Below are 25,391 nucleotides of genomic sequence, written 5' to 3'. Positions count from 1 at the left end.
CTGGTGTAGTAATACGTGACACCAAAATTATGCTAACAGGTGGCGCTACAGTTTTATTCTCGGTAGAGTCCATATTGCGGTTCGGATTAAGTTTACCAAGTTACGTCCCTTTGTTTTAAAATTTCCATTTCCACTATGGAGGAAATAAGGTAAACATATATACAAAACGATTTAACCAATTTTTGTAATTTATACTGAAACTGTGTTGGTCAAATTATATTTCTAGCTGACAATGACAAGTTGCACATTTTCAAATCAATGATTTTAGAATTATTCTTTATCAACAAAATAATTATAAAATAGAACAGTTGTTCATAGTGCTTGGGTATAGAAGGTGATCTCGTATATTTTCGGTAATTTCAGTAAGGTTCCGTACATGTTTCCGAATATACGCCCTCTGTCGTAATTTAAGAGCGTAGTTTGCAACCTGCTTTGTTTGTATTGCACACAGTGTCTGCTTCCATGTTTTACTAATACATGTATGATCGATAAACATAGGTTTCCTATTTTTGTACACATTAAATGTAGACAGTTTACGATTATTATAATTAACTGAACTGATTTTTGCAACAAACATATAACTTTAACGTAGACAAATTTGAAGATAGTCAAAGAACGAACGATTCGTGCAAATTAAAGCAAAAAGTGCAAGTCATAATGCAGAATGTGCAAGCTAGGATGCATTGTAGAATAGCAAGAATCCAAGATGTACAAGTCAGAAAGCACAATGTAACATAAGAAGGCAAGATGTAATGTTTGCGTTAATACCCTTCCATAAAACAAACATATGTGCACTTTTCATGAAGTGTTATATTTCTTTCAACGGCAAACTATATCAATGTAAAGATAACATGTAAGCAACCAGAGCCATTATTTCCCTTGATTTATATTTGTAAACAACACCACTGTTATCAACGTAAAAAGTAAAGTTAAAGTTTAACAAAATCGATTTTACTTTGGTATTGTAATGAAACCCAAATAAAACCATTTTTATATCAAACTATACTTACCGTTATAATTAAAATAACGACACAACTTATATACCGTTATATCTATCTTGCCTACAGAGGCTATACGAACTGTTACATCCAACTTCCCGACAAAAGCTTTACATATTATTTTATATATCCAACTTGCCGACATAAGCTTTATAAACTATTATATTATATCCAACTTGCCGACATAAGCTTTTAATACGGTCCTACCCAACTTGCCGACATAGGCTATACGAACTGTTACATTCAATTTCTCGACAGGAGCTATACATATTATGTTATGTCCAAGCTACATGTACTGTTATATTAAACTTGCCGACAGGAGCTATAAATACGGTCAAATCCAACTTGCCGGCAGACACTATTCTTTCTGTTGGCAGAATATCCAACTTGCTTTATACGTATAATGTAATATCCAGCTAATTTACTGAGGCGTTACATACCTTTATATCAAACTTGCCAACATAAGCTTTACATACTGCTTATCCAACTTGCCAATAAAAGCTATATTTTCCGCTTGATCCAACTTGTAGACACATGCTAAAATGAATGTGTTGTCCATCTAACAGATAGAGGCTAAACATACTGCTTTATCCAACTTGCCAATAAAAGCTATATTTTCCGCTTGATCCAACTTGTAGACACATGCTAAAGCTAGAGGCTAAACATACTGTTTTATTCAACTTGTAGACCAATGCTCAAGCTTATGTGTTGTCCATCTTACAGATAGAGGCTATACATACTGTTTTATTCAACTTGCCAATAAAAGCTATATTTACCACTTGATCCAACTTGTAGACACATGCTTAAGCTAATATGTTGTCCATCTTACAGAAAGAGGCTATACGTACTGTTTCATTCAAATTGCAGACAGAGTCTTTAAATAATGTTATATTGTCTTGCTGCTGACATTAATTATTAATATCGATACATCAAACTCGCGGGCAGAAGATATACAACTTATTGTCTCAAAACTTGCCGAGACAAGCTATACATAATGTCACATCCGTCTAACAGACATAACATACCATTATATCCCACTAAACATTTTGATTACCAATAACAATTCATTTGTACCAAAACCCCCCGGCAAGACCATTGCCAACAGGAACTCGAACAAAAAGATATGTTTCCCGCTTTGCATCGATAATTTTATTTACAAATTCGAATTGTGTTTCTTTATATTGATAGGTTAAAAGGAACAATACTAAATAGCAAAATGTACAATGTAGAAAAATTTGTAAAGTTAACAATTCATTTAAGTTGAAATATACATATTTCAAGTTTCAAACATTAATAATATGAATAAGGCACAGCCTCAAAGCGAGCTCTTTGAAACAAATTGTAAAAAATCTTAAACATTTCGCTATTTTAACCATATGTATTAAACCCATAGCAGCTGCACACTTTTTTCACATTTTATGATTACAATACACTGAGAACTGCACACTTTAGGCTACACAATTCATTCAACACTACCACACACTATTTTGCCTTCGAAATATGGTCAATTCATGTTTTATATGATAATTATATAGATTGAATCTGCCCGTCAAAGAACATAAATTCACTTAAAATTCAACTTCGGAATTAATAATTCTGTTTTGGGAAATGGATGTCGCGAAACGGGAACCTATCGGAAGTTGATATTGACTTGCCATCTGTTTATATTTCTTTTTTATTTTATGGAATAGTTCCGTATAAAATTAGTTATTTTCGCTGTACATAATTCATCCAAACAAAATATACTATAATGTTTGAATGCCTGTTTTACGAGCTAGCCCTTTGAACTCGCCATTATTTAAGAAATTGCAATAGACTTGACAGTTTAAAATTATAGTTAACTTCTCAAAATGCACCCATTTGAGAAATATATCAACATTCCAGAGGGAAATAAATGTATTTATTTAATACTAATAAATGATTATTGAGCAATATTGATTAAATTAGATGCATATTTTCATTTTTGTATTTCCACAATTAAAATACAGTAAATTTTACTGCAGTGAAACACACTAGAGGTTTACTGGTACGAAACCCCGGTAATCCTCGCATGTATCAGTGCTATACACTGGGCATGTAAAAGAGCCAATGAATCTATTCAATAAGAGCTAGGGACTTGTTCCCGGATTTCACGGAAGTAAGGACCCTACTGGACATAAATGCATGCACTTTTGTAGGTTATCCTTGACCGCCCGGTCTAAAAGAAAATCAATCAATCATTTTTCGAATTTTTACGGTTGTCTTGTCGGACTATTTTCTTCTCATTACAGTCAATACACAAAATTTAAGGGGAAGTCTTTCAAACTGTAATGTCAAAATATGAAAACTTATTATAGACAGAAAATTCAAGTTCTTCTATCAATACAGAACTAATTTCATATTGTGATATGATAATTGTTATAATTTACCAGTGGCTACCGCCAGTCATGAAAAATTCATTTTCATATCACTCGATCAAAAAAGATTATATATTAGTAGAAAAATATGAATATCCTATACATATTGCACAATGGAAATGAAAACATATGGACACTGACACATTACCACAGTAACCTTTATGTGAAAACAACCAAATCGTGTTTTTGACTTGAAATCTTTTGATTGATTTAAAGCCACTGACCTCCAGATTTTAAAATGAAAAAAAAAAAATGAAATAAAATTGCACGTAAACAGTAAATACTGATCTAGTAAGGTTTATTGTAAAAAAATCATCATTTCTGTCACCTTAATTCAAGAAAGAATGTTGACAAAAGTGTTAATATATCGGGTTTTTTCCCATAATCTACTACGTTACTAACGCAGTAGACAATATTAAAAGGAGAAGATAATTCATTTAACGCGGTCACGTGTCACATTAGTGGTCCGGAAAAATCCCGGTATCCGGTATGCTCGGGATCGTTTATAAATTTTCGTCATTGAGTAGGCCCCTATCATATTCCAAGCTAAATGTTAAATCGGTGAATTGGTGAATTGCTCGTCATATATATGAAATAATTAATCAATTACAATTTAAGTTTTAGAGCCATGAATTAATACAAATATAAAAACAAAAGCAGTTTTTCGTAATCTTATATGTTTGATAACATCCCGGATACCGTGCGTTCCGGAGAACAGGTCTCGATATTGTCCTGTACGATCACGTGATACTAGAAAAAAAACCCGGATGAAAGGATTCCGTGCTATAATAAAAGAAGATATTTCCCGTTGGTGGAAAAGCGAACTGTTTGTTTTCAAAGCAATTATGTTAAAATATATTAAAAATTTTGAAGTGTCATTTTGATTTTTTTTCAACTTTATAATGATTTTGAGGGAAATTTTGAAATATTAGCAAGACGGCAGTTTTTCTGTTATCTTTTGGAGGTCAGCTGCTTTAAAAGGACATCGATATTTACTTACCATCTTTTATTGATTATAGATGTTCAACAATATTCACTTGCCATTCTGGTTTTTTATAAAGAAGTCACTATTCCCTCATAGTACAGTCCCTGAGGACCTTTTGTGTGCAAAAAAGGTCCATAGATAAATGTTATACCAATGTAAAGCTAAATGTTTGAAGTTTACAAAAATTTTGGGTAGACATGTCAAATCATGGTACGTTTTGAGAAATCCAAGATGGCCGCCAAGATGGCCGCCAAATTATTGAAAATGGCTAATAAGCAATTTATATGATAAAATTAGTTCTTTTTTTTATTTATTTTGGTACAGGTGATGTTAAAACTTCACATCCTATTGGAACAATATGAAAATTGAGGCATTTCCATTATTTTTTTCATATTCTATGAATTTCATAGATAAATTTGCTAAAAAAGCATGAAAAATTATCAAAAATTGATATGGGGCTGACATTTTTTCCTACCAGCTAAGGCATAGCGGTTTAAATGAATATTTTTACTATATACTACAAAGACTTGAACAAGATCATACTTATATCACCCTTTTTTATCTTTATTGTAAAAGAATGTGGATTCTGATATTCTTAAAGTGGGTGGGGTAACGAAAACTAAGTCTCAGTATTTTGTTTACTGATCTGTTATGATAATTAAAACTATGAATAGTCAACATGTATTGCACTTTGGCATGTACCTAAAGTTATAAATAATTAAGAAACTTAGACTGATATTTTGTTTATCAATATTCAACATGTTCTGTTGCCATGGCAACGGGGAAGTAAAATGAAAGACACACCTGAAACGTGTCACACTTTCAACTTTTAGCATTTTAAGCATGTTGTTAAGAATTACACAAACTTATAGATAAATAATCTGTGCACAATGCCAGGGTAACAAATTGAAAAACATGTAACATTAAAAGAAGTCACATTTATTTCTAGCAAATTATCAACACAGATAACAGCCGATATTTTGAAATTAGATGAATATATTTATTTCAAGAGTTTGCATCATGCATTTGCTTTTCTCAAACTGCTATACATAGAAAAAAGTCATGTCAAATGTGAATGTTGTTATGTTTGGAAAGGGTAATTAATGGTGATAATAATAAGTAAAAGGCAGTCTTTTATTTAGTTCCGCCCATTGTTTTCTCGTTTAGGGCACACGCTTTTTATTACTTGGGGACCATACGCCGCTTTTCATGGAATGGCACGGAAGTGTCACATTGAAGGTTCCATGATAACCGCCGTATGAACACATCTGCGGATGTTTCTAAATTCAAAATTTTACTATTTCATGTTTAAATGTTGAATTCTGCTTAAGCCGGTGCTAGGGGGTGTGGACGGTAACTTGCACTTTCCAGTACCGTCCATGAACAGGCTCAATCAAACCGAGCCTGCAACATTTTCAATTTTGCCGTGTTGGGCTTTCTTTAGGGATTCTGTATTTATCTATTTTATGATCACATCCGTGTTATTTGTGCCGTGTGGCGGCTGTAAAAAGTCTCCCCGTACATTTAATCAATGATGTTATATTTTCGATCCTTGAAGATCGTTCAGCACGACATTATTGTTGTGCTTGTAGTATTTTTAGTTTCAACTTTTCGGCATTTTCTAGTTGGGTGGTTCCAATATTCCTACTTGAATAATGTTGAATCACCCTTAGGATATGTTGCCTGCTTTTTAAAATTTGTCTTTTGACGTCTTATCTGTGATACGCAGGCTTCATAACCTCTGATCCCCTTTCAAAATTCCATTTTATTTAGTTCCGCCATTGTTTTTCTCGTTTAGGGCACACGCTTTTTATTACTTGGGACCATACGCCGCTTTTCATGGAATGGCACGGAAGTGTCACATTGAAGGTTCCATGATAACCGCCGTATGAACACATCTGCGGATGTTTCTAAATTCAAAATTTTACTATTTCATGTTTAAATGTTGAATTCTGCTTAAGCCGGTGCTAGGGGGCGTGGACGGTAACTTGCACTTTCCAGTACCGTCCATGAACAGGCTCAATCAAACCGAGCCTGCAACATTTTCAATTTTGTCGTGTTGGGCTTTCTTTAGGGATTCTGTATTTATCTATTTTAAGGTAGAAATGTATATAAACATCATCAAAGGGTAAACATTTAAGACTTTGCAGCTAAAACTAGAAATAAATAGGTCACTGTTTCAAATTCTAGGTCAACCAATATCAAATTTTAATGACAATCAAATTTATAGTTGAGTTCAAACTTTTTGGTTGTAGCTTGTTTTATGAAATTCTAACTTGCATTAGATAAAATTCTAGGTCAACTGATTTCAGTGTTTAATTCTGCATCTGAAATTTTACAATCAAAATACAAAGAGATCATTAGAACAGATTAAGGTCAGCTGGCATGTCATATTGTATCTGTTATACAAATATCTTTAGCTTCAAAAACAAGAAAGTAAGTCACGAGGTCTTAAATTCTAGGTCACCTTATACCAGTAGGGCCATGATTTGAACAATCAAAGAGGAACACAAGACAATTCTTCCAACCAAATGGTCTTGCATTGTGGTTTCTGAAATAAAGAGTTTTTTATATAAAAATCGACATCTAGGCAGAGCCATTTTTATGCTCCCCGAAAAATTATGGGGGAGCATATAGTCGCCGGGTGTGTGTCCAAAACCTAGTCGGGGAGCATCACCTGGTTGAACTGGCTCTTGTTTTAATCCAGACTCATGATCATTGTTTGATGCCTACAAACTTAGCACTTTACGGAGAGTGTCGGATGTGAAGTCCAGGCATCTCTTGTTCCACAGACAACAATTGATCTCAGACATTGAGTTTTACGGTCATTTGTCTGTCAAAAAGGTTAGTACCGTAGCTTAGTTGAAATTGGTCATTACTCTTCTGGTTATTTATCCATGAAAGTCAGATAGTTCAACCAACCTTCAAGCTATCAACAAAGAAGTGTTGAAATTGGCGTATAACCCAGGCCCGGTCCTATCATGATTTGAAGAAACATGGTAAAAGTCTTCTAGAAATTGTTTCACATGCTCTAAACAATGGGGTTAAAGGGATGATTTTATAAAGGATTTCATATATAAGTTAGACTATGTAAATCAATTGACCCTTGGGAAAGGTAATTATAATCAAACGGATCATGACTTTACCATTTTGCCGTGTTGGGCTTTCTTTAAGGATTCTGTATTTATCTATTTTACCAAGCTTAGAAGTTGTGTATTATTACTGTTATATGATTTATATCGTGACATAAATTGATATGGTCATAGAATGAATGCTTCACACTTAAACATCAAAGCAATTTATTTATGGAGAAGAAAGTTTTCAAAGCCTTTTCTTTATAACAGAAAGTAAAATGACTCCTGGGGTTATGTCAACTTTGATCAGATTGTCAAGATTTGAAAAAAAAATTAAGTTTTTTTTTGACAATGCTTTTAACCCAAAATCTAAGATCTGGGCATTTGGTTTTGGAAAAAAATATGATTTTAATGCTTCCGAGGGATCACTTTGTTTCCAGAATTTTTCCAATGTGTCTCCATATGAAATAAGTTGACCCTAGGGGTGGGTTAAATTTTCATTTGAATAAATTTTGTACTGGTCTATACAAGGCTACAACAGAAATAATTAGCTATAGGCATTGGTTTGGGAGATGTTATTTTTTTTTTTAGCTTTTCCTATATGTAAATTGAAGTGACCCCTGGCATAAATGAATTTGACCACAAGGTCGTGATTTAAGCAAATTTAATAGTATTATATACTAGGTCCTGCAGTTATAGAGAAGAATATTTTCATGTTTTCCTATATTTACACTGTGTCAAGAAAGTTTACTCCGGGGCTTCGCAAGAAACATGAATGTGTACTTCTTGACCTTTTACCAACCAAGACCTTGATGTTGTGTCATGCATATCATAAGCACATAGTCTCACGATGGCGATTATTTGTGCCAAGTTATTTAAAATCTTCCTTAAAGTCAGAAGTTATGGAGAACATATAACCTTGACCTTGGTTGCAGCGACCTGGATGTTGAGGTATGTAAATTGTGTCGTGGTGGGGATCATTTGTGCTAAGTATTTTAAGTATTTTTAAAACCTTTGAATTGTCAATAAGTTATAGAGCGGACATGAAAAAAAACGTTTTTACATTTGACCGTTGAGTGTGACCCTGACTTTCAGGGTTGGGACTTGCTTATTGTGCTCTGCCAATGGTGTCATAATGTTGATCACTTCTGCCAGTTTATCTCAAAAACATTTCAGAGGTTTAAAAGTTAGAGACAGACGCAAAATGTAGACTTTCTAACATATAAACTGTAAGTGTGACCCTGACCTTTGGGGTAGCAATTCAATTATTGCGATCTGCACATCGTCTCATAATGTTGATCAATTGTGCCATGCTATTTAAACAAAATTGCATAGGTTGAAAAGTTATGGAGAGGACACGAAATGTAGATTTTTATACATTTGACCTTTAAGTGTGACCTTGACCTTGGGGGTAGCAATTCAATTATTGCGATCTGTACATCGTCTCATAATGATGATCAATTGTGCCAAGCTATTTAAACACAATTTCATAGGTTTAAAAGTTATGGAAGGGACACGAAATGTAGATTTTTATACATTTGACCTTGACCTTTAGTGTAGCAACCCAATGTTTGCGTTCTGCACATGTTCTTATACTGGTTATCAATTGTTATTGTGATCACTTGTGCCAAGTTATTTAAAAAAATCAGGGGTTAAAACGTTATGGTGCGGACTTGAAAGTGTTACGGACGGACAGACTGACAGACGGGGTCCATTCCTATAATCCCCTTAATTTCCGCTACGCGGAAGGCGATTAAATATGTTGGTTTAGTCCCATCAGAAAAAGCCATACATATAAAAGCTCAAGATCTTTTTATTTATTTCTGGGAATATTTGAAAACATTACGCATTGTCAGTTCTATTTTTAACTTCTGTGACTAAGATATACAATAATCCGATTTGTGCAAAAAAAAAACAACAAAACAAAATTTCTGTCAAATTTTATCAAATATAATAGCCTATTTTTACGTCACATCAACACTTTAAAAGGCTTTGTGGCGATTTTCCTGCTTTACTGAGGAAGACTTTAATATGTTTCCCTCCGTGCATTATTTCATAATATTGACACCTTCTGGTCATCTTTTAAGGCAAATCAGAATTACAAAGTCTATAAGAAAGTGAAATTTGGCTTATTCAAATAAAGAAAACATTAAAATTGTTTGTAAAATAAAGAAATCAAAGTCATAATTATGTTCATCCTGATTCCAAATTCAAAAACCTCCTGAACTTGATCTTAATTTGGAACACACTAGTGTTCATGTGCATTACATGCTACCGGACAATTTGAGAAATGCTGTTTTTCCTCATCTCCAATTACATTGAAACTATGGTTTTAAGACTGCACTTTTATAACGACTTATTTAAAACAGAAAGGTTATATGAATTTTGGATACGTTCAGCCGCGGTTTATTCCACATGATTTATTGATATTTATTGATGATGAGAAAATAACAAAACTGTAACAGTTGATATGATTACCAATCATATGAATGTCTTTGAGATTTTATTTAAATGCTTACCTTTATATCATTATAGCTTATTACTACGTGACGACAATTTACATACTTTTTTGTGTGAGTGGAACAAAATCGCTCCCAAAGTTTTACAAACACGTATTTTTTCTTATAACTGGTAAAAAACGGTTTAAAACAAAATCAAAATCTATCATTACACCAATTTTGTTAAGTGCCTTTCTGATATATATAACATGTTTAAATGCGTTAAAATCAACAAATTTATATCACAGTTATAAATATTAAAAAAGAATACTCGACATTAAATGAAATTTCAACAATTATACAAATCTAGATATGACTATGTAAAACTATTTGCATATAAACATACTCTTAAAGTGACATTATGCCCATCCAAGGGTATAGGCCTACATGTATAGTGAGTGAACAGGTGATTATCAAAATAAGTTTTCATTTTGCCATAATTCCTTTTAATTTAATAATTTACTTCCCATAAACAATAAATAATGCACAGATCCAAATAAAATTTCTGTAAATATCTATTAGAATTTACCTCTAACGCTCAGTTTATAAAAAGAGTGGGTCAGTCTTTTTATATTATAGGCAGATTTATAATTTTATCCTGAACGTTTTCAAATATCAACTGTTGTTCAAACACCATTTTAACAGTCAATATTTTGAAATATAAAGTCAATTCAGCTCAACTTGACTATGAAAATATGAGCATAATGTCACTTTAAATTCTTTTCAACGTGATTTATAATAATATTATGAAACAGACCGCCATCTTCTTAAATAGTCACATATTTCTAAAGAACGAAGTGAGACTGCAGTAACAAAACTCATATTGTTTACATATCGGAATTACTTATATTGTATAATTAATTTGAGACTTTTAAGTTTAAGTTTTGTGTACATTCTTCTGTAGCTTGTTCTTAATGTATACTGGAGTTTGTCCCTACTGTATCCGATTTTCAATAGGTAAAACAATGGAGATTCTATACAACGTTTTAGGGATTCTGTTTTTCTCTATTTTAATGTGTTTAAATGGAGGGGTTGTTTTTGGTAATAAGACAAGATGCCATTTGATGAACAGTCCGGAGTTTGTTGATGATCATTTTCTAAACAACGTTTTAGGGATTCTGTTTTTCTCTATTTTAATGTGTTTAAATGGAGTGGTTGTTTTTGGTAATAAGACAAGATGCCATTTGATGAATAGTCCGGAGTTTGTTGATGATCATTTAAGACATACTGACCGTATAACAAAGCATTAGGTGGTCTGACCTGTAGGTCACAAAATAATTTATAAAGAATTTTGAGGCTGGAATATGGCCTGAAATGATAAAACTGAAAGCCTCATATGTTTCCGGGTTTCTATCATTTTACCACTTTGTTGCCATGGCAACTGAACCAATAAATGTTGTTGGTAGAATGAAAATCTACCTTTTAAAAAATTATAGACTTAAGAACATTTTAAAATGTAATATTGTTGGTTATTTTTAGTCTTAATAATCGTTATATATCAGTTCACTAGAAATTGGGACTCAATTTTCGTGTACCCCACCCACTTTAGGAATTTCAGAATTCACATTCTTACACAATAAAAATAAAAATAAGGGTACAATTAGTAAGTTGTTGATCAGGTCTTTGTATAATATGGTAAAAATATTAGTTTTCATCACTATGCTTCGACTGATAGGAAAAAATGCCAGCCCCATGTCGATTTTTGATACTTTTTCATGCTTTTTTAGCAAAATTTCTCTATGAAAACAAAAGAATATGTATAAGAAAAAGGAAAAGGACCCTTTTTCATATTGTTCCAATAGGATGTGAAGTTTTAACATCACCGGTACCAAAATAAATACAAAAAAGAACTAATTTTATCATATAAATTGCTTATTACCCATTTTTCAATAATTTGGCGGCCATCTTGGCGGCCATCTTGGATTTCTCAAAACGTACCATGATTTGACATGTCTACCCAAAATTTTTGTAAACTTCAAACATTTAGCTTTACATTGGTATAACATTTATCCATGGACCTTTTTTGCACACAAAAGGTCCCCAGGGACTGTACTATCAGTATTGGTTTGATTGATTAAGACATAAAGTATTTTTACTTACCTTTCTTGCGATTTTGATATTTTTCCTCCACTGTCTGTATTGGAGGGACACCTTCGTTACTTTTCTCTGTTATCAAATAGATACAAATTTTATCGTTATATGTCTAGCTTAATTTTCTAAATACTCTTCTTTACCAAGTCTTATCAAACTGTATATTGTCAATTATCAGTAAACTTTCAAACATTGCAGTATATACAATTCCTATACATGTATTTATATTTTTCCACAAGGCAGGGGCGTACCTCGGCTTATTATGAGTGTACGCCGAGTGCCGGTTTTTTTTCCAGAGAGGATTTTATGTATCAAATATAGCTATGTGCTATAGTCAGGTATCTCTCTTGTAAAAAAAATTGGTTTTATATCCTTTTGTAACAAGTTTAGTTTTTCTTTGTTATTTTTTCTTTTGTTTCACCATAACTTAACGTGAGATATAACTTTAAAATGACCTGTATGACTTTAATACAAATACTACAGCTTAAATGTTTAGTGTCACGAGATTGTATCGTATTCACAGCTAAAATATAGTATCGCACGATCAATTAGCTTCTCCTTAAAATATTTTAAATGCGTATTATGTCAATGTTGTAGACAATAAATATTGTCTTTAACATTTTTGTTCTCAACTCTAGTCTTTCAATTTGCATTTGAAATATTTAAGTTATTTCATTACGAAGTTAAATGCCTCACGCACATAAAGCATGTTGGTATAAACAGACTCGCCAATTTGTTATCTAAAGTCGGCGAAAATAAAATAATTTAGACATGATGTGTCTTATATGGTTATATATATATACGTCATTGTTGTCAGAAGTGTGCAATTTTTTTACTCAATAAAATAATACAGTAGAAACAAATTTCTGTAGTGATATATTTTGTAAATACTGGTATTCTTTTTTACGGTCAAATAAGCAAAAGTTTAATTTGATTTGTGACGAGGGATGTTGTCAATAGTTCACTGCAAAGATCTGATTCACAGTGTCAAAGCTATTATACATCATTTGAAATGAATATAAGTTGAATGAATATTTCTAACTTAAAAATAATATACTGATTTATAGTTACAAGATAAAATATAAAAAGACATTCCATACAGCTTACTCACTCCCTTCCATTGTGCTGCAAACGCTAAATTGCTAACAAGATCTTAATGTTTCATATAGATTTAAATGTAAAAAATGAAATAAATGTTTACTTTTCACTGATTCGATTCATCTGAAAAAAAATGATTGTAATATATTGGACATATTCTTATCCTTATTTGGATTTTGACGAGGTTTATTTAGCATTATAACGCTTAACTCAAGCTGAAAAAAGAGAAAATTCCAAAGAAATTGTTTATATCATATTTTCACCCCCTTTCTTCATAATTGAATTTTTGATTGTACATATAAAATGTAACGCACATTCGAATAAGGTTACATCCTAAGCATACCTGTAGAATCAATTAGCAGCTACGAATATGTTGATCTACGCCCAAATTAATGATTTCATTTTTGATTTTTTTTTCGAAACTTTTCCTTTTTATACGCCCGTGCTTATTGGCGTATCGGTAGTTACGCCACTGCAAGGTACTGGAACTTTTTGATGATTGATGACGAAATTTGATTAACAGTTTAATAAAAAAAAAATCTGAATTAATACAATTATGGTTTATCTTATGTTTTCAATAGCAATTTATATCAACATTGTTGTTTGTGATTTGCTCTTGCTTTTGTGAATTGTCATATTCTTGTAATTACTGTTTTCATAAATTGACACAACTTCTTTGGTTTTGAATAGTATGATATATTTTTTCTACACAAGCCTGTCAGATATGCAAGCATGTATTTATTGTTACTAAGTATTATCATTTAACAGATGTTAATGTTGTGTAATCAATATGTGTAATGATTAACAAGCACAAATATTTCAAATGAAAAAAATAACCTGCACCTTGTCGTTTTTCTATCGCCTCGAGTTTTTTCTCCACACCAGTAAACTTTGCTTGTACTTCTCTCTTCACTTCAATAACATCTGTTTGCATTTTTTTCATTTCCTCATTCAATCGATCAACATCGGCTTCATAGTCCTTCCACCTTTTTACTTCTTCTTGTAATCTTTTCTCTTCCTCCGGATCTAGTGGACAGGTTTTGAAATTGGCAATTGCTTGCTGGATGTTAAGAGCTGAAGAACTTCGTCGAACAAGTATCTGTAAGGAATCCGATTGGACTAATTAGCATAACATATGCTTATTCATTTATTCATAAAACAAGTCAGTAAGGTTCTGTGTTGGTTTATTGAATAATGTTTAAGTGATTTACTCAGAGATCATGGAATAAAACGTAATAGAATAAGATGAATGAAGTATATAATTAAAACAAATAAACGTTTTGTACATGTATGCTACCTTGCCATCGGTTGATTTTCTTGACATACAATTTTTGCAGGCGCATCATCTTAAGAAAGACGTTACAAAGGGTAATTACTGATATTGAAGAATCAGTAAGTATATTATGGAAACGCCTTTATCCTTTGAAATGTTAGTAAGTTAGCAGAAACAAATGACTAATGAAATGAATGCATGCAATATAAAATGACATACTATGCCGTGGTAAGCGACGAAGTGCAACTCAATTACATTATAAAAGATATTGAACGAATGTAGATTCAATATTTAATCTATTGGACGAGGTAGTTTTTAATCTTGAATGGTTATAACCCAGAACTGTAAAAATATACATAAGCAAATTTTATGTCATTACAAAGGCCCATTATTTTCGAGATTTTAACTCAGTAAATGCACATAGATACTTAAAATATAAACATATATTATATTTGAATTATCGTCTTAAATACTCTGTTGAAGATATAAATTGGAGGGACTTACAGATTAATAAACAATGTTTTCAAACCATTGTGCTTACCTGCTCAATGTCATTCCACCAAGTTACAAAATCATGAGGTTGTATTTCAGTTGTTGTAGGTAGATGACATATCTGAAATGATAATTCGCAAGTGAAATAGCGGATATAGAGCTGCATTCGTTTGTGTTATATATTAGAGTAAAGGTTTGATCAGAAACGTGTGACATTTTTAGTGCATAACATGTCATGAAAACGAGACCTGTTAATAAAATGACAGAGTTCCTAAACGTCAGACCTGAAGGTACGTCAGACAGTCAAAGAAAGTAATTCAATGAGCATAACACGGAAAAATCATGCAAATGAATGTAGATGGTCTTCATAATGCATCTTCTCGTTCAAAAATTGTTATATTATGTTTAAGGCAATGCACTTTGTCCTCATGAAATTCAATGAAAAAGTCTTGCTAGTAACTTTAAAACATAAGACTTGTATTCCAGAAATTATATGTTAATCTTCTGTCACATTGACAGTTTTCAGATAATAATTACTTTTTATGGCATACTTACTTCATTTCGATATGCTTTTAGCCGACATATATCTGCCTCAATTGTTAAATCGGTTGAAATGGGTTTTGTGTTCCAGTCAAATTTCTTATTCAATCCAAAACACTTCAAGCATCTCAGAAGACATATGATAAGCGTGAAGTCCATCTCTGACGTAGTTGGGGCTTGGCCACCCGTTGGAAACAATATGTCATGTTGTACCTGTGTTATAACGCCACGGCTTTTCAAACGTGTAATTGTTGCCTTTTCGTTATTCAAACATGTACTTAGAGTTACGCCTTGAGCAGTCAGGGTTTGGTCAATTATATGTCTTAGCACTAGGAGGCCTCCATCTATAATTATTATCTGCAAACGGAATAGATGGACACGGTTGTCTGGCTTTTGTGCCATTTTCTTGCCTTCTATCTGTCTCCAGATTTTGTTATGGCATCCTCTGTTAGTAAAGAAACATAACTTTTATTCTAAAATATTGTAAATTGATTAATTGATATTTTAATAAAATGATGTTTCAAAACAGGGACATGTTTTCACACTTGCTTTTGTTTATAGCGATTTTTAAATATAACAATTGTCAGATCGTTTGATGAAATTGGTAAAAAATAATAAATAAAAAAATAATAAAATGTTCATATTTTTAATGATGTTGGTATTGATAGAGAAATAGACATATGCATATTTCAGTTTTTTCTGTTTTCACGGTTGAAGTAACCCATACATGGCGTCATAATTAAATATCAGAAACAGTGATGAGCATGAATACTATTTTTTCTTGTATTTTTATGTGAATTGTTTTTCAAAATATTTTAGAGATTTTTTGCATGTACTATGTAATACAGATCAAGGGTGAGCAATGTTTAAGAAACGCAACGCTAGCAATATCCTAAAACAACAGTGCACAAAAGGGTACAAATCGGACAGTGGCAGACAAAAGGTGCTGGGAAGCCAATTACTTACTAAAGGGGACTTTAAGTGCAATCAGAATTGATGATAATTGTTTAAGAAGGGAATAAGAAACATTGTTTAATAAGAAGGAGAATAAGGAAGACATACACGGGTAGCAATAAAGGGGAAGAAAACCTTGTCGAACAGGCGGATTTAATAAACATGAACGCCAAAACCGAACTCTTAAAAAAGACAATACATAGACATGAACAAGATGGCCACTGCTTTGGAACGGTCAATAGAAATATACTACTTGGGAGTCAAGCCGGTTAAGATGCTCCCTAGCGCCGCCATGTACTTTAACGCGAGCCAGCGTGTCCATTGTCTCTGTAACGTCTTTGGATCCTTTCATTAGGAGAGCTATTTTATTCAGCTTGCTTACGGAACGTCAGTAGTTTTACTCATGTACACGTGGGACAAGAAACTTGTAGGTGACACTTCGTCTTACTATTAATCATTCGGTTTTTAAATGTCCACTTTTAAAACGGCACATGGATTAGTTTTGTTTATTTACCCTTATTTTAGCATTATATCAAGTGAATATCATTTCCGTTTTGCAATGTCGACATTTTTGACACGATTTTTTTCAGTCTTTTTCAAGTTGTTTGTAAATATCTGTTCATAACATGCAATGAGTTAAGTATTTATACTATTAAAGTTGTAATTGAAATATTAATCACATCTATTACAATGTACAAATACGAGCGATAAAATAAAAACTGAGTTCAGTTAATAATTTAAAATTTCTGCATCAACTTTTATCGTAGGGGTCCATATACAAACACCAATACACAATGCGGTTGTTTGCCTACTACATTTGTTCAATACGTAAAATTATCACAGTTTAATTTTTGTATAACTTTAATGATTATGTTAAAATGCTATTGTGTTAATTTTTGTTTTATCTATCTTTATATATATAAAGATAGATAAAACAACAATTAAACTTTTATTGTATATATAATTATTGTTTATATATTTAAATTAGTTGTAGAGGGGCATTGGGCAAGGGTTGTTTTGTGATATACACGGCTACGCACCCTACACCTATAGTTAGATCATATTGCTTCTGGTTTTAAATATCATTTTGACTGTCCTTGTAGTCATTGTTCTATGCTTTACACAAAAGAAATTCAACATTTCTGGATTTCTTTATTTACAGATATAATATATATGCGAACACGCCAATGAATTAATATATCATATTTCTGTTTTGCTAAACTTCAAGTAGTTTGTAAATATTGTGATTGTAAATTCGGGAATTTAATAATAACTTTATCATTTAGTTTAATATATCTGCTTCATCTGTTTACTGCTTGTTACAAAACAAAGTTTTATACATCTACATGTATATTGTTTCACCGTTTCAACAGCAGTCGATCTGCTGAAAACTAATTTAAGATTTAAGGTATCAAATGGGCCTAATGGGCACTATAAGAAACTAGAAAAATCACATCATAGGTCAGATATACCTTTTAAGTACACCTGTATGCAAAATTTAATCAAAGTTACCGTACGGAAATCAAGTTATGGCCACTTTTCTGAACTCAAGCCAGGATGTTATGAGGGCCCTTTTTTAGAAATGAGAGACCTTTAAATAATCTGCAATAACTATCTAATGAAAAATGTTTTCTTATTAATTTTTGGTAAGAAACAAATAGAACCATTCAGCTAACAATCCACATATTAAGCAAAATTATGGTTTCTACTTAAAATTTATGAAATCTGTATAAAAATTTTACCCTACCCCACTCATTTTTACCACGTGTCTTACCATTTTCCTACTTAGGGAGCCTATTTTAAAAATCTTTAAAATTTACCCAAATGAGTGCCTGTTTTCAAAGTTTCCCCAAATTTTTAAAGAAGTATATTAGTTGATCTTGTAAAATATAAAATACTTTTACCGTCTAGTTTTGATTTTATAACACTTTGAAAATAGCAGGTACCATATTTATTATTAGATTTAGCATACTTTTGCCAATAAATGCCTATTTAAATTTAAGAATCAATATTAAACACTTTTTTCTTTCCAAATGGGACATGAAAGATACATAAATAATGTTAAAAGAAAAAAAAAGAAAGAAAAACAAATTGACCCTTCTGGGGATTTGCAATGTAGTAAACAGTAATCTAGCCTATTTGAATACTCTTCAACACGGAGGTAATGCATTAGGATGGTAATACCTTAAACTTTATTTATAGAAATAACACGAATAACCACGTCAGTACATATATCATATTTCTGTTTTGTTTCGCTACAAGTAGTTTTTTCAGAGTAGAGGTTTCAGAGTTGGACATTCAGACTAAGTGAATAAATAGATATAATGTCTATTTAATGTCTGCAAAATTTAAATTGTTATCCCGGTTCACACACAAAATATTTACATTCATTTAAAAATTTCAGTTTTACTGTCCCAGGAGTCAATGTACTGTACGACAATGAATTTTGAACGCGTCAGGACATTTCTACTTATTGATTATGTCACGACATATATTAGGAACTACGAGTTGTACTTTATAAATATAATGCTACTTTTTTTCATTTCGAGTGATTAAGACTAAAAGTTTTTATAACATTGATTAATATATGTATTTAGTCATTCAAATTTCATTCAGATTTTACTCATTCTGTTTAATTTCTGTTGCAAATCAATGTTCATTGTCCGGCCATTTGCTGTTATTCATATTCTGTTAATAGATATCACTTATGATTGAACACATCTATGCAGATATTTTCTTTCTGCTTTGCTTTGTAACAATATGATTTTTCAAGTCGTTTATGCAATTTAAGCAAATGAAAAAGATATCATGTTAAATGAACACGATATAGGTTATATAGAATGTAGCTGTAAGCTTTTTTGTGATTATTCTTTTCCTACATAAATGTCTAAATTTCAAAGTTTACATAAACACGTTATTTTGACATTATTTATTAAATTGACGGTTATGTCTTTTCTAGTGCATGTTAACAACACTTAGAGAACTACAGTTATCCAGTACACTACGGTCTATTTGTATGAATGCTATCTATAGAAAGCAATCTTTATTTAAATCGCATGCCTAAAAACATATTATGGGATGGATCGTGAGATTTAAAGCGTTAACAATAATAAACATATTACCATCATATAAAGTATTTAACAGTTAAACTGGTTTAAAGCAGTTTATCTTATTTCCTTATCACATTAACACAGATTTTAAACTTATTACATTAATAATTTATATCAAATAAAAATTAAGAAATTTGGCACAAATAATAAAGTTAACGATAATTGGTCTCAAATGCAAATTGAGTGATTGGTTTACATTAAGACGAATTACGATGTATGAACAATGGCAGCATAATTGAAACAACTTATAATCCATAAACATCTTTCAGATTATTTTTCGACTGTTCGTTAATAAACTACGAGAGACTGTGTTCAGTTAAAGCAAGTAACAACGCGTTCAAAATTCCGAAGAACAAAAATTCATTTATTCATCAAATTATAACATCATAAGTACAGAAGGGTTATTGACAATAATGCAATGGGATTACATCGCAATAATGGTAACATTTTATATGTTATTCCACTGATATTTTTCCTGTTTATGTAAAATGATTATGCTAAACCTTGTCACGTTTGTAATTGCTTCTTCGGTCGAAATAAAACAAACTAAACAATAAATGCTAATGCTCTTGTTGCCAAATAGAAACTAAATAAACAAATAAGTACATTTTGTTAATAATGTTACGACACAATACTACTTTTTTCAATTACAGCTTTATATGTTATTACTTTAAATGTTCCGAATACAACTTACATCATGCACTGTCCAATGCTCGTAATATCTTTTTGAAAATGAAAAACGTTTAGGGTAGTTCAAAATGAATTAGCGAGATATGAACTAAAATGACCATTTATAGTACGATGCTCGACTCAACGTGGGCTAGACGGATAAACCTATACCAGCGGTCGCACGGTTAAACCCCCTAACCATCCCAAACATATTGGGTTGTGTGAAATTGAGGCTGGGGCTCACAGGGGCCAGCCGGGATTTCCGATATATAAGCTGAAGAAACCATGTAGTACGATGTTCGGCTCAAAGTTGGCAAAATACCATAGTATTCCCGACGGACATACCTTTGCGCGAGGTCACACCATTTCACGATCTACGGAATTGAGAATGGGTCTCCCAGGGGAATGACGGAATTGGCAATATATGAGAACAAATGTCCATCTATAGTACGATATCTAGCTCAACGTCGGCAAAATACCAGAGTATTCCCGACAGACACACAAAAACCAGAGGACACACGATCAGACCCCTAACCATCCCACCATATTGAACTTTGCGGAATTTAGATATGAGCTGCAATGATCATCAATATTTTGATTTTCGACTCAACGCCGACAAAATACCAGTGTATTCCCAACAGAAACACCTATACCCGCGAACACACATTCTGACCCACTTATCATGCCATCCAATAAGCATCTGCGGAATTGAGGCTTAGCCTCACAGGGGCCAGCTAGAATTGGCGAGAAATGAACTAAATAACCATTTACAGTATAATTTTAGACTCAACATTCGCAAAATACAAAGGTATTCCCGACTAACATACTTATACCCAATCATATGGGATTCTACGGAATTGACGCTGGGTCTAACAGGTGCCAGCCGGGATTTGCGAGATATGAGCTTAAATGACCAAAATAGTACGATTTTCGGCACAACGTCGACAAAAAAAAAAAACAAGAAAATTCCCGAGTGGCACATACATGTATATACCTGCAAACACACGGTCAGACCCCCTAACCATCCCACCATATTGAACTTTGCGGAATTGAGGCTGGGCCTCACAGACGCCACCCGAAATCGGCACGAGCCGGACTGAAAAGACCATCAATAGTACGATATTCGGCATAAAGTCGGAAAAATACCAGAGAAGTTCCGACTGACATACATTTACTCCCGGGCACAAGGTCAGAGCCCCTAGCCATCAAATCATATTGATTTCTGTGCAATTGAGAATGAGTCTCACAGGGGCAAGTCGGAATTGGCGATATTTGAGCTAAAATAACCATCTATAGTTTTATATTCGGCTCAGCGTCGGCAAAATACCAAAGTATTACCGAAGGACAAACTTGTTCATGCGCACAAACGGTCAGACCGCTTAACCATACCACGTTATTTGATTCTGCGGAAACGAGGCTTGGCTATACAAGGACCAGCCGGAATTGGCGAGATATGGGCTGAAATAACCATCTACAGTACGAGTTCCGGCTTAACGTAGACAAAATACCAGGGTATTTCTGACGGACACATTTATACCCGTGGACATACGGTCAGACCACAAAGCATCCAACCATATAAAATTCTGCGGCATTGAGTCTTTTCTTTATAGGGGCTACCCGGATTAGGCAAGATAAGAGCTGAAATGAACATCTATAGTACGATTTTTAGATGAAATTCGACAGAAAAGTATTCCTGACAGACACAGCTATACCTGCGACACAGGGCAGACCCCTAAACATCCTAACATATGGGGGTTCTACAAAATTGAGGCCTGACCTCACAGGGACCAGTCGGAATTGGCGAGATATGAGCTGAAATGACCGTCTACAGTACAATTTTTGGCTCAAATTCAGCGAAATACCGCAGTTTTCCCGACGGACAAACCTATACCCGCGGACACACAGTCAGACCCCTAAATCATCCCACCATACGAGGTTCTGAGGCATTAATGCTGAGTCTCACATGGGATCAGCCGGAAATTGCGAGATATGAACTGAAAGTTCCATCTACATATGTATTACACGATTGTCGGCAAAATACCAGTGTTCCCGACGGACACACCTATGACCGAAGGCAGGGGCATATCATGCACGGCACACATATTTCTAGAATATGTATTTTTATTTTTTTATACTTTAAGTAGCCTTGATTTCGGTTATTCTGGCTAATCTTAAGAGCCAGAGATTGAGGTGATACTAATCTAATTTCGCAATTATTCTTTGTGTCTGTTTCAAAATTTTTTCCCAAACAGTTTTTGTTTTTGTTGGAAAAGGCAACTTTCGGAATTTGGGATAGGGAATCAATGATACTCTGCTTTGTTCTTTGTATAAAGAGTAGTTCCTCCTGTCCTCGGGCTTAAATCATATCAATACAATTACAGTTTCGCCTTAACGTGCACTGTGAATATTGTAACGTAGATTTCAAATAATTATACTGCGATATAATTAAATATTCAGCAATATCATGTAAGCACCCGCAATGTGATAAAGACCCCTTTTGTTTGTACGCGTTATGATCTCTGCAATTCTTTTGTAATGTTGGGTTCGACTTTCTTTTGTTATAAACCGTCCAAAACCGTGCGTTGGTTAAAATATATTCATAAAATTAAAGTGGTTACTTTATATAGATAACGAAAGGTCCCCAATCTTACCAGATAAACACTAGTATCAAGTTTCACTAATACATTCTTCTGTTGTGTTTTTTTAATATTCGTTTGACAAAAGAAAATACAGTTTCAGTATTACAATTAATCGCTAAGTTTGAACCAAAAGTGGCTACGCATATAAGATTGATCTAATGTTCGACTTGACATCCGACAGAACACACCGATATCCTCTATAATAGTAATGAACGTAACCGTTCTTTCAAATTGACCCTTGCTTCAGTACATTGACAAAAAATGTTTGCTTGTACTAAAAGTTCAATACGTTTTACTTTGGAGCAGAGAAATATTTGAATATCCGAATGGCATATGTTTGAACAGAAAACCCGACAAAAGAAGACATCTGTCATTACACGATGAAATCCATGATGATGAAATTACCAGATAAATCAGATAAATGATACAGAAAATTAAATGTTAGATGTATTACAATATATTACAACTTACGGTAAAAAGTGTTTATTAATCCATTCACATGTTTTAATCAAGTGGTATCGAAATTGAGCACAAAGGTGTCTTTAAAATGTTTTCATTTCAAATGTTTATATGAAATCACAGAAGCACATTTGATTTCGAAAACTTATAACACTGTTGCCGTAGAGAATGTAGTGCAATAAATTGCTTCTTTCCTTTACTTGCATTTAAATAGTTTAAGTTAGAAGTTTCAACGTTATTATTTCTGCGGTCCGGGTGAAAAAGACGCTTAGCCAATGAAAATTAAACAACTCATGTTTAAAGGCAAAACAATTTGTCTATTTTTAGATATTACCTGTGAATGAAATACGGACAATAATTGTTTTACGACGAATATCATTTTTCTCTTTGGCTTGTTTAAACATGCAAATAATGTATGTACAAGTATGATTGTTAAATCCATCGCTTTTGTTAAAAAATAGAGACTTGTGAATGTGAATTGTATTTTTACAGATGAAACAGAATAATGCGCTCGTCAAGGAAAGTCAACAATACAGGGACAAAATTGCCTAGCTTTAAAACTTTCCCAATCAGTTTCCTTTCTTTAAACAACCAAATAGATGTTTCTGTAATTTACTTTGCAACATTTTGTTGATAATAATCAATGGTATGTTTTGTTATATTAAAATTTGATGTGCGTCCTTATAAAACGGCGTATTCTTTGGCTTCAAATGAATCGTTTATGTCGGGATGAAGTTGTAATAATATGATTTAGTCGCCGTTTTTCCGAGGTCTAACAGTGTTACTGGCTCACTTTGGAATAAAATTATAATTTCTAAATGGTTTAAGCTAAGTGTTATAAAGCCTGTATCTTACTATCCAGTCACTCATTCTAGTTCAAGAACCGTCGCGTATAAGACAAGCTTACATTTCGTCGGAATGGAATTCGCTACTTCAAGCGGGATGACGTTGTAACAAAATGATATTGTATGTGTTGAAATCATCTTATGTTTTTTAATAAATAGCTGACCTGATACATAGAATTATACAATGCCCTTTTGTCAGTATTTCTTTAGATTTCGGATTGGGCAATAAGGATTTTAATGTAGACACAACTGAAAATTACCTTTTTAACAATTGACTTACTATCATCAAGTTTGCAAAATTTTCTATTCTTTCCAATTCTTTTTACAGCATGCAAATCAACTATTGCATGCACTGACAAATTGAAGTTAATGCGATGAAAAATTGATGTTTGTCTCAAATTTTGGACGCTATCCACTAAACATATGATTAATCAAAACATGTTACTAGTTGTTAAAAAAACAGTCAGTTTAAGAAATCTAAAAGAAAAGTTTCGAAAATTGCGATAATATTTTCGGCGTACTTACCAATTAAAGTATCGATAACTTTAATTTCTTTAAAAGTCGAAGACATTTCTGTGATTATTATTTTTAAAAGAAAACTGAATGTGTAAACAAATTGTAAAAAAAAATATTTGAAAGATGGTCGTACATTTGAAGTTGTTTTATTACGCAATAGGTTTTTATTTTTACTACACACGACCTTAACATAATACAGGAATTGTGATTTTACAGTTTTTATGGTCTTATAATACTGCAGGTTTGTAACGTCGCATTTCATTGGATAATCATGACGTTTATATAGTTTTATATACACGGCTGTTGTCGATTCATGAAGTAATCTTACTTTTGTCTCTAAACAATGTTTGCTGTATTATAAATTCGTTATAAAGATTGTTGACAGGTTATATGGCCGTATATAAATGGTTGTTTGCAATATAATCCTCGCCTAGCGGCTCGGGTTATATTTACAAACAGCCGTTTATAGGGCCATATAACCTGACAACGATCTTTATAACTAATAATATAACAATGTTTTCTCAAATTCGGTTTCAAGGCTACCGAATTTCAGCACTATAAATTATATCACTCGCGCATTGTGTGGTACGTGAAGTATTGCATTATGTCTATATGTAAAGCGCAAAATGACAATATACTCGTATTGTTTACTTTTAACTTTTATTTGCTCGACATATGGCGTGATGTAAATATGATAATCAGATGACTAGAACAATTATGTTAATGATATGCAAAGTACCAGGTTGAAACTTGG

The 25,391-nt window shown here is 32.7% G+C and overlaps 1 protein-coding gene and 1 long non-coding RNA gene across 3 annotated transcripts; both read right to left on the bottom strand.

Annotated features, from left to right (window-relative positions):
- Positions 1 to 3,221: 3,221 nt before the first annotated feature.
- Positions 3,222 to 15,887, bottom strand: LOC132742738 (E3 ubiquitin-protein ligase DZIP3-like). 2 transcript variants are annotated; one of them, XM_060731203.1, is made up of 5 exons: positions 15,461 to 15,887; positions 14,955 to 15,026; positions 13,978 to 14,239; positions 12,052 to 12,117; positions 3,222 to 3,302 (listed from the first exon to the last, which is right to left on the bottom strand). In XM_060731203.1, the coding sequence occupies exons 1-5, from the start codon at positions 15,845 to 15,847 to the stop codon at positions 3,298 to 3,300; spliced, it is 792 nt and encodes a 263-aa protein (XP_060587186.1). In that variant the 5' UTR covers positions 15,848 to 15,887; the 3' UTR covers positions 3,222 to 3,297. The 2 variants fall into 2 exon arrangements, with proteins under 2 accessions (XP_060587186.1, XP_060587187.1); XM_060731204.1 differs by having other exon boundaries at positions 13,984 to 14,239.
- Positions 9,382 to 12,017, bottom strand: LOC132742742 (uncharacterized). Its single transcript, XR_009627466.1, has 2 exons — positions 10,663 to 12,017; positions 9,382 to 10,298 (listed from the first exon to the last, which is right to left on the bottom strand). It is a non-coding gene; the product is annotated as an uncharacterized LOC132742742 (long non-coding RNA).
- Positions 15,888 to 25,391: the final 9,504 nt, after the last annotated feature.

The sequence above is a fragment of the Ruditapes philippinarum genome, unplaced genomic scaffold (assembly GCF_026571515.1).
Source record: "Ruditapes philippinarum isolate M1 unplaced genomic scaffold, ASM2657151v2 ctg2912_1_1_1_1, whole genome shotgun sequence".
In the NCBI taxonomy this organism is placed as follows: domain Eukaryota; kingdom Metazoa; phylum Mollusca; class Bivalvia; order Venerida; family Veneridae; genus Ruditapes; species Ruditapes philippinarum.
Note: the sequence above shows the minus strand (reverse complement) of the source record. Positions and strands in the feature narration are given on the sequence as shown.

Coding starts and splice junctions, on each gene's coding strand:
- LOC132742738 (XM_060731203.1), bottom strand. CDS start 15,847: ATGGCACAAAAGCCAGACAACCGTGTCCATCTATTCCGTTTGCAGATA. Junction 15,027..15,460: donor TAAAAGCATATCGAAATGAA/GTAAGTATGCCA, acceptor TTATCATTTCAG/ATATGTCATCTACCTACAAC. Junction 12,118..13,977: donor AGAAAAACGACAAGGTGCAG/GTTATTTTTTTC, acceptor ATTTGATAACAG/AGAAAAGTAACGAAGGTGTC.